Source organism: Puntigrus tetrazona, chromosome 17 (genome assembly GCF_018831695.1).
Source record: "Puntigrus tetrazona isolate hp1 chromosome 17, ASM1883169v1, whole genome shotgun sequence".
In the NCBI taxonomy this organism is placed as follows: Eukaryota; Metazoa; Chordata; class Actinopteri; order Cypriniformes; family Cyprinidae; genus Puntigrus; species Puntigrus tetrazona.
This window is the reverse complement of record NC_056715.1, coordinates 4503068-4519157: the sequence shown is the minus strand read 5'-3', so window position 1 is coordinate 4519157 and position 16090 is coordinate 4503068. Positions and strand designations below refer to the sequence as shown.

The 16090-nt window shown below is 37.7% G+C and overlaps 2 protein-coding genes across 2 annotated transcripts; both read right to left on the bottom strand.

Annotated features, from left to right (window-relative positions):
* Window positions 1-5044: 5044 nt before the first annotated feature.
* On the bottom strand, window positions 5045-7423 carry gja1a (gap junction protein alpha 1a). The gene is made up of 2 exons (XM_043262839.1): window positions 7009-7423; window positions 5045-6451 (listed from the first exon to the last, which is right to left on the bottom strand). The coding sequence occupies exon 2, from the start codon at window positions 6404-6406 to the stop codon at window positions 5342-5344; it is 1065 nt and encodes a 354-aa protein (XP_043118774.1). The 5' UTR covers window positions 6407-6451; window positions 7009-7423; the 3' UTR covers window positions 5045-5341.
* Window positions 7424-7557: 134 nt separating this feature from the next.
* Window positions 7558-15021, bottom strand: si:ch211-266g18.6 (synaptotagmin-like protein 2). The gene is made up of 15 exons (XM_043262838.1): window positions 14495-15021; window positions 13767-13912; window positions 13439-13520; window positions 13294-13339; window positions 13134-13170; window positions 11230-12822; window positions 10928-11007; window positions 10647-10751; window positions 9973-10145; window positions 9757-9859; window positions 9515-9676; window positions 9351-9426; window positions 9150-9249; window positions 8148-8353; window positions 7558-8009 (listed from the first exon to the last, which is right to left on the bottom strand). Exons 1-15 carry the CDS (start codon window positions 14620-14622, stop codon window positions 7870-7872), a joined length of 3177 nt encoding a protein of 1058 aa, XP_043118773.1. The 5' UTR covers window positions 14623-15021; the 3' UTR covers window positions 7558-7869.
* Window positions 15022-16090: the final 1069 nt, after the last annotated feature.

Here is a 16090-nt window from a genome sequence, read left to right as displayed (position 1 = left end):
TATTCTTTGAATAAAAGGATCCATCACTATTTCAAAGCTGGGCGTCTCTCTCTCTCTCTCTCTCTCTCTCTCTCTCTCTCTCTCTCTCTCTCTCTCTCTCTCTCTCTCTCTCTCTCTCTCTCTCTCTCTCTCATTTAATAAAATGCATGCATTGGTTTCATTAACGTACATTGGAAATGACCAAATATGAGTCTATTCGAAACACCAGTGCACCAGTGATCTGTAGACACGTACGTTTTGCATGCACACAATAAGTTACACAACACTTTAAAAATATAATAAAACGCTATTCCATGTAAGACAAACTATATAGAAATAGGTGAACACGTATTACTTCCACCAGGGGGCGCAGGAAGGCTCAGAAAGCTGCATTAACATATCAGGGTGTGATTCGGCTCACGCTGTGAGATTTTAGCCACCATTTGGCAGTCTGAGACAGATTTTGAAAATCCTCATATATTCCTATAATTCTAAACTAAAATCTGTCGTATTTGATCGTTAGTTTGACACGTTAGTTTATATTAATGGCAGTCGCGATCAAATTTGACCTTTTTGGTAGTGCGTAGTATTGCAGACACCTGCAACAAACTTTCTTCGTATTTCGAGACAAACCATGCATTCATGCAAGGTTTCTATATTCTATATGCCATAAACTCCCGCGTTTTCGTCCTTCGCTCGTGAAATTCGTCTATGTTGTCTTTGCCGCTGTTATGAGGGTTTGTGGCGCTGCTCGTAATATTCTTGTTAAATACGCTGGTTTTGCCACCGTTCATATACTTTTCATGCGGTTAATTAATAATGTGTGGGTTGATGTTAAACTAAACAAGTTTGGTTTTTTTTGCACGCACATTTTTTAATACGTCTTGGCTGTCGTACAGTATGACATCAATAACAACTGAAACCCCACGAGTACAATCCGTCCATTTTATATACTGCACTTGTTTCAATGGTAATTCTGCCCTGTTATCTATAGCGAGGAATGACTTGCACTTCTTAAAGTCGTCCGCTAGGTGGCAGGCGTATTCCGTTGAGCACGTGCGACTGCAGTTTACCTCAGAAGTTCCCGCTTACGTTACTATGAATTGTACTTTAATAAGTCACTGAGTGTAATGTGCATTTTTCCAGCATTGGCACAATGTGAATCAGCGCCGTGTCATATCGCTATTTAATGCTCCTCGTGTATAAATCAGACCGTGGTTACAGGTCTGGTGCACAGAAATATTAATAAATCGAATATTCTTTATGTAGTTCCTAAATGTATCTTGTTCTCTTCTTCAGTGGAACTCTCTCTCTCTCTCTCTCTCTCTCTCTCTCTCTCTCTCTCTCTCTCTCTCTCTCTCTCTCTCTCTCTCTCTCTCTCTCTCTCTCTCTCTCTCTCTCTCTCTCACACACACACACAAATTAAGGTAGGAAGAATGTTCAAAGGCAGCAAAAAACAAAATCACAAAACCTAAAGGTAGGTTAGTTCATATGGATTTTACAAAATATACACAATTTAATTTATGTTTGTTTCTTACATTTTTAAGTAGAAATCATCTTGCGTCACAATTTGCGTCTCTCACTTCGTTAAAAACTAGCCAAGAGCCCGAGAACAGTTATATCATAGTTTTGTTACGTAAAAAGTGAAAGGACTTTGCCAACTTTAATCTCATTGTGTTTTCTTCATTCGTTTGCCATTTGATTGATGATACTCGAGCTTATGAAAGCTTTAGTCTCCCTTTGTCTCTGTTTCTCAACAACTGGAGCGTCTTCACAGTCCAACCCTACAGTACAGAAGATGAATTCACCCTCAAAAGTATCCCAAAACTTTTGGAGCGGCTTAAAATGCTGGAGGAAGTCACATGACGCCGCTTAATGTTGAGCTGACTTCAGTCTGTCTGCGCTGCTGCTGCTGCTGAATCAACCTCACCACAAACCATAAGGCCTATAACCACTCCCTTGTTTGTACAAATACATTGCCAAGAAGAAGGCTTGAATGTAACCATGGAGCTTTTGTAGCGTGAATATTAATGTAATTAAAATGGCCAATGTTAATGCCATGTAAAGTTCACCTAACAGACCGAGGCAAGCTGTTTCTACAAAGCTTTTAAGCACTACTTCAGAAATGCCCCGTGGCACCGAGAACAAAACGTTTATTTTTAGACGCAGTTTGTGGTCCATGTATGCAATAAGGATATTAAACATGTGCTATTCCATAAGTCACACACAATTAGATGCCGCAAATTTATACTATACACTATAATGTAATCGGTATGGCAGAATGTTGCGAGCTAGCAGAACTAGACCCTGCTGTTTTCAATTAAACTGGCAGGCTGAAAGGTATGTCCGGCCGCCTCACATCTTACAGTCGGCCAAGCGAGAGTAAAAGATGAGCTTGGCTGCACTTACCTTTTATACGTGTACTTTATACGTTTCTATTTTGAACCTAAAATGGAATTTAAAGCAAAAATAGGTTTTAAAGTTTCTCGAAAGAGTCTCATTGAAGATCATATAGGCCTTGCGATGTTTGAAAACATGGGAGAGTTCTGGTTTAGATAGACTGATAATCATCCCGGATAACATAATATGGAAAAACATAAACCTTAATTCCTAAAGACAGACTTTGATGCATTTAGTTCAATAATATAGAACCATTATCCTAAACACTTTGAAAACTTTGAAACACTTTTCTTTTATGGTGGAGTGGGTTCATCCAGCCTATAAATCTTAAACTAGCTTGAGGCAGAGTTTTGGTTGAAAACTGCAATGGTGTTTTACTGAGTTATTAAACCTCCTTCAAAGTCTCATTTCATGACTGAAGAGTATTCAGATTTACAAGGGGCACATTTCATTACAGTAGGTCACATTTGATCATCCAAATGAGGAATGCAAGAAATGCCAACATTTTTTACCTTTGTTGGGGAATTTACAGTTAAGATCCAAGGACCAGGTGTTGAATGAAGACCAGGAGTCAGAGATGCGATCAATTAGAAAAAGAAATCCCTGAAGAAAATAGTTTGCGGTTTCATCAGAAGAAGTCGGCTTCACTTCTCGCGTAGAGTCCGTAGGCCTCCCAGCACGCATCGTACAAACCCCGATAATTATACTCTAACAGAAGTCAATAATTACGTTAATACATCAGTCAGCAAAATTCTGATTGGTTCCAAAACTCTGATAAATTTAGACAAGGTCCACGTGTGGACGCAAGCACATCCCCAAGGTGATTATTTGGGTGTCAGCACCGCTGAGCAAACCAAAATATATGTCTCAGACACTTCTGTATCCGTATGGCGACAGCACCATTTTCTCAGCTCTTCACAGACAAGGATGCAAACACACAAACAGAGCACTTATCTACTTCTCAAGGCTGCCTAGCTCTACCGGTACTGTTGGTTACACACATACTATGTAGTGTTCACCTTAGAGAGTGATATACAGGAATAATGCATAAATACAGGATAAAACACATAAATATCACAGTTCTCTCCATTATCTGTTACGTAGATGAGAAGGGGAGGGCAGGAGGTCACCCTCACAGCATGGAAAGCAACACATTTACTTTTCCTGCTATAGAAATGACATACTTCTATACTATCATCATTGACAAATATAGATGACATTAATACTTTAAATAAGTTAAACATTCTAGGAGGTAAAATACTGATTAATAACTTGCTCATTATAAGATAATGAGAGAATTGATGTCAATGTTAATTTGAAAGGATATATGTAGTACGGCAGCACTCCCTCAGCTCCTTCACCTTGTAAGATATAGATATTTTAAAGCTTGAAATCAGGCTTTGATAATGTGTAATGTTTGCATATAATAGTAAATACTTACCTTAATTCCTTTGATGATACGTAACTGCACCATGTCCTTGATGCTCATAGCCCAGGTTTTACTAAAACCTATTTTAGAGTAAAGTACACATGCACAGTTCACAGGTTTTTTTTTGTTTTTTGTTTTTTTTTGCATTTTTGCTAAGCCACATGTGGCTGGCAGACTCGAGTGAAAGCATGTGTTTTCATTTAGTCCTTCGAATAAATAGGAAACTCTGAGAACAGAGGAAAAAGTTGAATCTAATTAACTCGTTTTAATTTCAGGCTTGTTTTAGTGACTTTCATTTGTCAGTCAGAGGGAGTCAATTTGCCACTTGTGAATTATGTGAATATGTTAACCAACATTTATGTCAACACTTAGCACTGATAAGCAGTCAGGTGGTTTGACATTGGTCTTTACTGGTCCAGAGCAGAAGACTATGTACAGTTACTGTAAAGAATCCAGAAAACAGTGCTTCATTTATACGCTCTGGCTAACTTCCCGCAATGGAAAAACGCTGTCGGAAAAAGAATGGAAAAAAGAATGTTCATGTTCAGTTCCTGCTGGAGTAGAATGAATGATCTTAATTTATTCCAGTAGGGTAAAACTAGATAGATTTATGTGTGCTGCAAAACATCACACATCTAACTTGATTTCACTCTTTCTTTCCTGAAAAATATAAAAGATACATTGTACCTGAAAACGTATGGAAAATTACCATCAGTGTTTCTTCTCTCTCTCTCATATATATATATATATATATATATATATATATATATATATATATATATATATATATATATATATTTTTTTTATGTCTAAATAGTTTCTCATGTTAAATAATATTTCAGTTTTAGTTATTTTGACATATAAAGTAGTAAAATGCATATATTTAATTTCAGTTAAAATAATATTTTAAACCTGATTTTAGTTTTTGTTAAAAAGGACCAGATTAAATCCATCTCAGGCTTTTTATGATACATAGATAGATAGATAGAGAGAGAGAGAGAGAGAGAGAGAGAGAGAGAGACATTACTTATTACTAGTATTAATGCTGTTTATAATTATCTATGCAGCATTATATCATATAAATTAGAGACTATATGAAGACAAAATGGTGAAAACTTCAAAGGAAATTCCGACCTGTTGCCAGACTTAACAAATAGCATTTTCATTATGCATTTCAACTTATGTAAAAAAAAAAAAAAAAAAAGTTTATGGACACATATGCATAAACTACCCATATACTGTATTAAATTTATTCTAGAGCAAACCAGTAAAATTATTTACATTTTCACAATCGCATCTTATAAATATGCTTCACTTCCACAAAGGTTTATCTTTAAGGTTTACAGTTAACTTAAAGAAAAACTGTTACAATAGCAAAAACGAATAAAATAAATATTAATGCTGAAACAATATTCTTTGGCTCTCAGTGACCTCAGATGTCAGTGACCAGTGTCCTTTTCACAGTTTTTTTTTTAATATTCACCACTTGTGGAAAGTAGAAATTGTCCATGGGGTCTTTGCTTGAGGATTCTGCTAGATGTCAAGATCATCCGGCCGGGCCCGACTGCTCGCTCGGCTACTGGGTCGAGGTTCAAGCTCCTTGAGCAGCAGAAGATCCTTCCCCAGAGCCACTTTCTCAGAATATGGAAAGCGCTGAGTGTGACCCAGCTGGTTCTGTTCTGTACTGTAATTAGTCCAATTCTGCTCATTAGCCTGCTTGTCGTAATTGTCAGAGGAGTTGGACTTGTCGCCTGTATTTAGGTTGTAGCCCAGATTAGGAGCAGGGGCCGAGCAGTCGTTGTAATACCCGTAACTGGATAAGTTCCTTGGGCAAGGCTTGATATTACAGGCCCTATCAAAGTTTTTCTCTGACTCTTTGAATCGATCCTTCATTCTCTTGAAAATCACGTAAAAAAACTCAAAGACGTTAAGGCCCAGAGAGACAAGCGACACGACCAACATAAAGATGATAAAAACTGTCTTCTCGGTGGGACGAGACAAAAAGCAGTCCACTTTATGTGGACAAGGGAACTTTTGACACGTATAAACAGCCGACAGCTTGAATCCATAAAGGTGCCACTGAATTAACAGAAAAACTATTTCAAATATGGACTTTAAGACGATGCTCACTATATATGTGTAAAATATCCCTCCTCTCATTTTGATCTTCCCGTGATCTTCCAGGCCGTACTTAAACTTCCTCATTTCAATTTTCCTCAAAAACACATCCACGTCTCCTCCTTTGCTCTGGATGTCTCGTAATATCTCCTCCTTTTTATTCAATTTCTCCTCCTTGTGCATGAGGAACACTACGTGGCTGAGGTACAGGAGGGTCGGCATGGACACAAATATGATCTGCAGCACCCAGAAGCGCACGTGGGAAATGGGGAATGACTTGTCGTAGCACACGTTCTCACAGCCGGGCTGCAGTGTATTGCACTTGAACGCCGACTGCTCGTCTCCCCAGGCAGACTCCACCGCAGTCCCCAAGACCAGGATCCGGAAGATGAAGAGGATAGAGAGCCAGACTTTGCCGCCTGCCGTGGAGTACGCCTGGACCTTGTCAAGAAGTTTCCCCAGCGCGCTCCAGTCACCCATGATGAAAGATGTTCTGGATTAGACTGGAGATGACCAACCTTCAAGCTGACAAAGACAGTAAATTCAATGAGTATTATAAACACAGATGAAGCCCAGAGTTAAACACATCCGAGTGGTCTCCTCGCTCCCCCTATGACTGCCAAACACAATAACATAAGTCCTTGGCTCATCTTTAGCAATGTTCCTGGGTCAATTCCTGCTCTGAATGAAAGCTCTGGGGTTTTCTGACTTTTCAACAGATATCTAACCTCAAAAATTATCGCAATTTTTAACTAAATAAAATTCAGAACCAGTAAAAAGCCTAAAACACAAACACTAAAGGATAACATTTTTTACATGAAACATAGCATTTTTTAAATTACAAAAATACACAATTTCTGGGTAAACAAACAGTGGAGGTTTAACAATCACAGTTTAAACCTACTAATATATTTTAAGCTATACACTTCGAAAAAATAAGACTATAAACAAAGGACCGCTATTTAAAAATGGTCGCCTACTAAAACATGCATAAAAAACATATCGGCCTACACCATCGTACTAAATTGTACGTTTTATCATACCTCCAATAAATGCTGGCCATGTCGTGTTGTATTTCTTACCTGAAAAGTCGTTAAAAACGCCAACCTTCTTGAGAGTTAGGATAACTTTTGAAGTACATTTCAGTGATAAATTCAAAAATAAGCAGATCCGATATAAAATGGTTTTCCCTCCGGCGAACGTTCTCTCATCCCACCCGTTGGAGGGAATGAGTCAGAAGGGTGAAGTTAAACGTCAGCTAACTCGAATTTATGGACTTCCAGAACTTCTCAATCTCCGTTATATTTTGGGAGGATATGTCTCGGAAAAAGGGAGTGCATAGAAAGCGTGAAATACCGCCATCTGCAGTAGGAGTAGCAACTTAGCACGACAGAGCCTTCAAAATGCTGAGGCATGCACGTTACCATGACGACAGAAGATTTGAAAAGTTCTCTTGGAACGAATGAAACATTCAGGTCAGATCAGTTCTTCAGCAGGGCTACTTTTTGTAAAAAGCTAAAACAAAAATAAAAGCAAATACATGAAAACACTTGTTTTTCCACACGCACACACACACAGATATAAATCTACGTGTGTGTGTTTTCTAATCTTTTCAATGAACAATCAAAACATCACCTTCTTTTACTTTTTTTATTTTGGAATTAATCACTATAATCATGTATCTTAACACACATATCGATTTATGTATGGGTAATTATTTAATATGATTAAGTATGATCGACTACATATACTCGAATACAACGTCTCTGATGTTCAGAAAGTTTCAACATTTAATACACTCTTTATAAGTTGCAGCAAAATCCTTCTTTGTTGAGAGAAGGGCTGAAATGAAGAAACCGATTAAGTAACTGGAAATGCTCAGTTTGCTCTGGGAATTGTTTTTCTTTCGCAACTAAACATTCAAGACCACAACTTCAGGAGGTTCATTTCCTCGGGGTCATGGAAGACCTCAGGGGAAGCTCTCCTTCAACCCAGCTGTTTGGATTGGCCAACATTCTTTTCCATATTTGAATTTCCTCATCCATCGAATCCATCCAATCAACCTTCTTGCCATAGCTTTGTCCTGCAAGTGAAGAGAGAGACTGTTAATGGAATGGCTTCAAGAAACCTGCCATCAGCTTTAAGATCATGACTCACACAAAATCTAGGTTAAATATATCAGGTATAAAAAACATTTGCAATGGAGAAAAGGTTTTATTACCTGTTCCGAGACTGAGGCGCAGTCCTCCCAGAAACTGATTGGCAAGTGTGTTGTGATCCCAAACTGACAATTCACAGCAGGCCTCACTGACTTCCCCAGTTTTGAACCCATCATACACCATGGCATGGTTATACACGGGGTCCTGAGACTTTTTTATAATGCGAGTCTTCTGGCGGCTTTTCTTTCTGGTATCTGGTAAGATGTAGCTAAGTAACCAAAAAATAATCATTTGTGAATTTCACCGGTAAAGAATATGTCCAGGTTAGAATTCACCCCAAAATCAAACAAAATAAATTTATTATTGACATATTTTTAAAAAAGAGAAAATTAGGGCTGTCAAATAAATTGTGGTTGCATGAAATATACTATGTATATTTACATTTTATATAAAAGACACACACACATACATGTATACTTTTATAAAATATTTATGTGTGTGTTATAAATCATATATATATATATATATATTATTATTATTATTATTATTTATAACAATTAACATTACATAAATATAAATATACAAACATGTACATATGTAAACAATAATATACTTTATTTTATAACAATCTCAAAATAAGTTTTATTTAAGATAACTGGAGGAATAACAGTAATGATAATTTTTCCTTTTAATTTTAATTGCACAATATAATACATTTTTTTCCTTCTTTTGATTCCGGGGTGAAATAAGAATAAAAAAATACTAAATTAAACATTCGGTCTGACCATGTGTAAAATGAGTTACGCTGAAGTTAGTTCCATATTCACTTTTGTCCTTTAGTCTAAACCAAACAAAATGAATGAAATGGGTCATCTGGCTTGTTTCCATTCTTCTCATGTCATTTTGATTGTTTTTGTTTTTTTTGTAAACTAACAAAAAAAACATGACACTTCAAACATGACAATGAGGAAGCGTGAGAGAGGGAGAAAGAGCATTAGAGATGGAACAATGGCTTTAGCGACTTTGAAAGTCATGTCCGTAACAGATGACAGACACACCCTCACCACTTAACAAAAGAATCGACTCCCTGCGGCTTAAGGCGGCGTAATTCTTTTGCCTCCCGCAGCCACACATGAATCTCCCCAGTGCTGCTCTTCAACCCACCTGAAGGTAAATTACATGTTCGTCACAAGCTGCATTTCTAAACTTAAGTTTACAAAATGAAATGAAATACACAGACACAACATCAATATATGAAACTGTACCAGACTCCGGAGGAACATATTTCAGTGAAACTGATAACGATCCATTAGTCTCTTGCAATTCTTGATTTTCAGAGTTCTATAATTAAAAGAAAATATAATATACTTCTAAAACAGACCTATGTTTGTAACAGAAGTGTGTTTTTCGACTAATTCCGCAAGTGTACCTTTGGCTGTAGGTTGTACCATGTGAGGGCCTCGTGTCCCCAGTCCCAGGTCTTAAAACTGATCTCAACCTGCCCCAGGAACACATTTCGGCCCCTGGAGTCGTTGTGCCATACGGACAGATTCAGAGTCTTATCTGGCAGCTCTTCACGTTTCACTTTGTACTGATTAGCACAGATAAGATGCAAGGTTACATTAAATACAAATATGATATCGTGATTTAGTGTCACAGGGAGGAACGTACTCTAAGAGATTCGACGTAAACTGGATTCACGGTCCGTTTTTTAATAGAAGTTTTCCTTTTGCTGCGACGTGACTTGTCTGGATAGAGATAAGTCTTCACATAACTGAAGACAGACAGATACAGTGACAGTCAGATAGATAGATAGATAGATAGATAGACAGAGAGATAGATAGATAGACAGATAGACAGACAGACTGTTTAAGTTTGAGAACTCACGGGTCAGTGCGCTGTTTACGTGGATTAGCTATGGCCAGATCCTGGCACTGTTCAATCATGATAATAAGCTCTCCAATAGGGCTGTACATCACTGCAAACTCCACAGAGCCCTGCACTTCGACATTCCCAAAATCCCCTGCGTCGCTGTACACACTCAGCAAACTACCGGTGCGCTTGGGGGGGGAGAGAACAAGATAAATCTCTGGAACACCAATCTTTTTTAATTGTGCACTTTTATTGTCTTGTACTTGTAAATGATGACAGGAAAGGGTGGGAGAGAGGGGAAATATGGGATTAGGAAATGACGCAGTCTGTACTTGAACCTGCGCCCCACCGGAGCACGACGGCCTTTGTGTCTAAGCATGTGCTAGACCAGCGAAACATAACAACATTCAATGGCGTTATGGAAAGCAGATATTTTATGCCCCTTAAGGGCTACTTAAATGCATTTTTAGTTGTTTAGATTACTTTTGGGACGTTTAATATCCGGATGCATCTGTTGATTTACTTTAACTGGAGTTATGTTGCCTATCAAACAGATCAACTTTGGCTCAACCGTAAATTTAGGCTGGAATTACTTGCAATAAACTGTTTATCAGCTATCTGACAAGTTCGGACAAGCAATGGCAAACTGGCTTTTAAACATCTTTAAAAATAAAAAAGAGCCAGCTCACATCAGTAAGAGACAATGCGCTAGCCGAATAGCCTTTTCTGCTAGAGAGATTTGACCCATAGCTGGACAGTGAAGTGTCATCATCATCTGAATCAACTCCTTCATCCTGCAACACAGAGAGCAATGCCAACAAAAACAGCAAAGCAAAACATACTTCTGACAGTCAAGCAGCTTACTGTGATCAACGCTGCACACTGCAGTGGGTGATAAAAGGAATGATGAAATGATATTTCAAGCGCTGCAACAGTATAAATTCTATTTGCAGGATGAACAGTAGCTCACCTCCCAAGCATCTGCGGTGTAGGAAGGAGTTTTAGATCCCTTAAGTAAATCCTCCAAAAAGAACACCCCGTGTTTTTGTCCTAAAGAAATCAAAGAATAAAGCTCAAATAAGATAATAAATCTATGTATATGTACCGGGAGAAATCTAACAGGTTAAACCAGAGCTTAAGTGAATAGACACACAATACAGGGAGTGTCTCTCTCAAATATCACGCCTTGAGGGCATTTTAGAAATCAGACACGCCATTTCACACTTCAAGCTAACTGGGTGAATCTAATATTAAGATCTCATAATCGTTTACCTTTCATTTCTGTTGGATCTGGAGATTCAGATGGCATAATGACTATTGTAGGAACCGTATCATCTCTAGTCTCCTGCTTTGGCTCCTGAATGGTGATCTTCTGTAGTATGGGTGGTCTTTCCTTTTGAGCTCTTGCCAGAACACTTAGTAGAATATCTGACTCTGTCCTCTGCTCACTATCAGCATTGTCCTTCTCAGGTTTCATCTTTGGAGAACCAACATCTTCGCTCGTAGGTTTAACAAGTAGAATTGGTTCAACAACAGTTTCGTCAATATTTTTAGTGTTAACTTGCACTCCAGCATTTCCACTGTGCACTAATTTGCCATCATCGGTCATTGAAAGATAGTCCTGGCTTAATTCTGCTAAAACCTGACTCTTATTTTTAGTGTTATTTGGCAAGTTCTGATCATTTGATGGCTTTATTTTTATTTTTTCTCTCTCTTCGTGGGCATCAAGATATCGTTGCAGGGTTTTGTCACTGACACTTGGTTTTGAAGGTGGTGACGAAATTCTAAAATCTTGCACTTCACTTAAATCAGCTGTTTTATTCTGCAACTGCTTATTTTCATTAGGTGTTCCCTTTTCCATTTCCACTGGTCGGTCATTGGCAGAATCACTGAAAGCGTCTTTCCCCTGCAGAGTGTCAGAGGGAAATATGTGAGAATCCATTTCAATCCCCCATTTTAACAACTGACTTTGGGGTGCTTTTTCAGCAGAAGAATGCTTATTGATTCGTTCCTCACACTCAACTACTTGATCTATATCTGTCTCAGCAAGTAAACCACTGCGTACATTCTTCCCTTCACCTCCCTTCCTGTCTGATCTTGCTTCATCATTAAGAATATCTCTGGAGACCATCTTTCTCTTATCATGCTCATTAGCAAAGTTTGAGGGATGCAGTTTATCGCTCTCAGACTCTCTAAACGCACATTCAACTGAACACTGCTGATCTCTGCATGTACTATCTTGGAAAGCATTAGTAGACTCGTTAACCTCATCTAAAGCTTCATGATCTGACGGTCTATTCAACTCTGACTCATCACTGGTGAAAACTAAGGTCCGTGGTTGATTCTGAAACTCAGTCGATGAACATCTTTCTAAGAAATCGTATTTAGGCTTAGCCTGACATACAATTTGAAAAGATGTTTGATCCGTGAAATTTAAAGATGGAGGCTCTACGTTTCTGTCTTGTTTCTTCAAGGCCTCTGTATTCTCAGCATGCAGTTTTACCTCTTTTTGATTACATCCAACACTATTGCTTTCATCATGCACAGGTTTCACTGTGTTCGGTTCGAGAGAGATCTTTACCCAGTTCTCTTCAAATGACTGGTCTCTTCGCAATGCTGAAGGGAGTGAAACCTTTTGCCTCGGCTCTGGATTTGTTGCATGTTTTGTGGTGCCTCTTTCTGGTTTAGTGTCTTGAACTGTACTGAAGAAGGGAAAAACTGTTGTTGTTTGGTCCCCAGAGAATTCTTTGGGTTGTGCTTCTGATGGATTGCATTGTGGGTCAGTGCTATTGAGGACACGATTGCCATCAAGTTCTGCTCGCAATTTTTTTTTTCTTGCTGCTTTTTGTGGAACAGATGAAGTCTCTGTAAACACAGATCATTAGTACTAAAAAGTATGACCAAAACATCACCAAAGTGTCTAATATAAACTATTAATATGAAATGTTTCTTGAACACCAAATGAGCATATGAGAATGATTTCAATGGATCATGTGACACTGAAGCCTGAAGTAAATAAATACAATTGTACTGTTTATTTTTTGTGTATTTTCTGTCATATAAATGCAGGCTTCGTGATCATATTTAAAACAAATCTTACCAACCCTAGATTCCCATTTGATGATTCATTTATGTTAAAAATTAAATCCATGTTTATTCATGTAATTAAAACTCACCACCATCCAAGTCCTCATCAGTGTATTGATGATAAGTCTGTAAATAAATAAAGATAAAATTAAATTAAATAACAAAAACAATAAAATAAAATACAAATAAAATGCTGGTCTTACATTATAAATATTTACAGAAAAATAAAATGTATAAAACGAGACAAACCTCTTTACTAAGAGCTGGATGAATTAATCTAGGGTCAGCTGATGGTCTATAGTAGACAGAAAAAATAAAACATTTACTGAATTTTGAAAATCAATCTGAAATTCATTATTTTAGAAGGTCAGAGCTGTAAAATAAAAACCATTACTTTGAAATTGTGCTGCGATCCTCCTTGCCTTGCTCTTTGTTCTCGTCTAGTGGATTATTCAAGAACGGGTTGGGTTTATGAGCTGAGTTTAAAAAGAAATGCCAAATATAATCAGTTCTGACATATTCAAAACTGCAGGATTCAAACCCAAATGCAAAGTTGTTTATATTCACTTAAGAGTAAAGTCAGGTTTCACAGTTAGCTAAGGGCAATGTGTATACATGACTCAGTCAGCATACAAAAAGTGTGAAATGACCAGACAGGTGTGGTGTATGTACTTAAAGATAACAGCATGAGCTCAATAAGGAAGGAATGTATTCCTGCATACCTGCTGTTTTCTTCCATCTCATGGAGGACCTCACCACTGCTGTGACATCCGTCTGCTGTCCGTATCGCCTGACCTTGAGCTCTTCAAACCACTCACCTGTCAAAGTCTTCAGCTGCGTGAGGTCAGGGACAGACTGCCTCAGTTTCCTGATGTCATAAAAACACCCTTTAAGTTTGGAACAACCAGAGATGAAGTAAATTATGACAGAATTTATATTTTTGGATGAACTATCCTTTTAATTAAGCACACTTAACCCTCAGAGACCGACCGTAGCAAATGCAGAACACATGTTATTTTCACTAAATATGGGTCAACAGATGCTCACACTTGGTTTATCATAACAACAAGCTGAAGTATGGCAGAAACATATTTACAAATCTAATGTGCCACCACTCCAAATGCCAACTGACACCACTGCTAACAGTTTTGGAATAATTTAGCAATTTTTACTGTATGTTTAGATACAAACAAATCTCAACACTCAAATAAATGCATCTATTTTTTTATTATTATATTTAAAACACATTAAAATTGAATAGAATAAAATGAATTAAATAAAATAAATAAATGCATAACCCACCAGCCAACCAACCAGTGAGTAACTTCCTAAAAACTTTAATGTTAGAGAAAACAAACAGTCAAATGCATCCTCGGTGCTTGGGTTCCTGTGGTAAGCATGCTTGACCTGTCCAGCAGACTGCAGTGAAGGTCAAACAAGCACTTCCTACCTGACCCGTCCACTCTCCAGCCGTTTTAAATCTTCATCTCTCAGAAGCACTTGACGGATGGCCGCCTCTTCCTCAGCAGACAGAAAGCTCAAGTCAATCCGTTCCAGCGTACTTTTTGACTGCTTCATCCTGGTCAGTAAAAGCAAACGCTTTCCAGCAGCGCAGAACTTGTCCCAAAGGTGAGTTCAGCCGCAACACAAACGGCCGCGTTTACCTCAGATCAGATATCTGTCCACCCGCGTTCAATCCGCGTGACTGAGGAAGAGGGTTGCTGCGACTTTTAACGCGTGTCATAGTCTTTCATATTCACACGGTGTAAAAAAAACAAAACCCACACGACGTGACGTCATCTGTCAACATTCAGTTTGAGAAGTTAATGTTTCCCTACCCTTGTCCCTCAGCAAACTTAGTTTCCCAAACCACAACAAATAGAGCTAAAAAGGTTTCGTAATGATAATTAAGCTTAAAAGAGGCATAGAGCTCACAAAACGTAACTTTCAGGAATTATGCATTGTCTGTTATTTTGATTTAAAGCTATTAAGCAATGCTCTGTCTGTGCTGGGAGACACACCTCATTCGTGTTTCAACATGCCTGTCTGCTGTAAAAGTGTTTGTAAAACGACAGAACAAGTAAGAGGAAGTAGAAGGGTCGAAGACCATCAACGTCGAGAAGGAAGACGACAAGATTATATCATCTTTCTTCTGATGATAATGCCTGTGGTTTCCTGTGACATGGTCTTTTGAGTTGTCGCGCAGGAGATTAGAGACACGTTAATGCATGCTTTGCGATTATGGAGGCCGTTTTGGGAAGATTTCCAGTATTTCAGAGCTCAAAATGTTCTCTAGGATCATTTATAGGTGTGCAGTAGAAGTTGACTTTGGTGTGTTGCTGAAAGCACACTGTTGACCCACACCACACCTTTTAGATAGAGTTACAATCTTTCGCAACGTCTTGTAATCATTTTCTTAATATTAAACAAGTGGTAAGAGACCAGAAGCTGAAATAAACATGGGTTGGCTGTAGTAAACATTAGTAAAAATAGATAATTTAAACACCACTAGATGGCAGTAATTGCTCAACAAAGGCATTTAATAACTGCATATGACTTGAGTTTTCATTGATAAATCAAATCAGTGTCTGCTGATCATTCACACACACACACACACACACACACACACACACACACACACACACACACACACACACAGAGTTTGCTACATAATACATTAGTAATTAATATAACCATTTATAATATGCATAAACATACATACACTTTATGAGTCTTATAACTGATAAATCTTAACACTTGTACAAATGTTTTCATTCAATGTTTAATCAAATCAAATATATTACTCCATATACAAAATAATATATAAAAATAAAATGACAAAATCAGTAATTATATATATCTCTCTCTCTTTCAGCTTGCTCCCTTTATCAGGGATTTATTATTTACATCAGTATCAATATATTATATATATACATGCATATGTAATATTAATTTTAAAGACATACATATATGTAATGAGTCTCAATTCATTAATGTAGTCAAAATAATTGCATAGCCTAGTTAAAAACTATACTGTTATATTAAT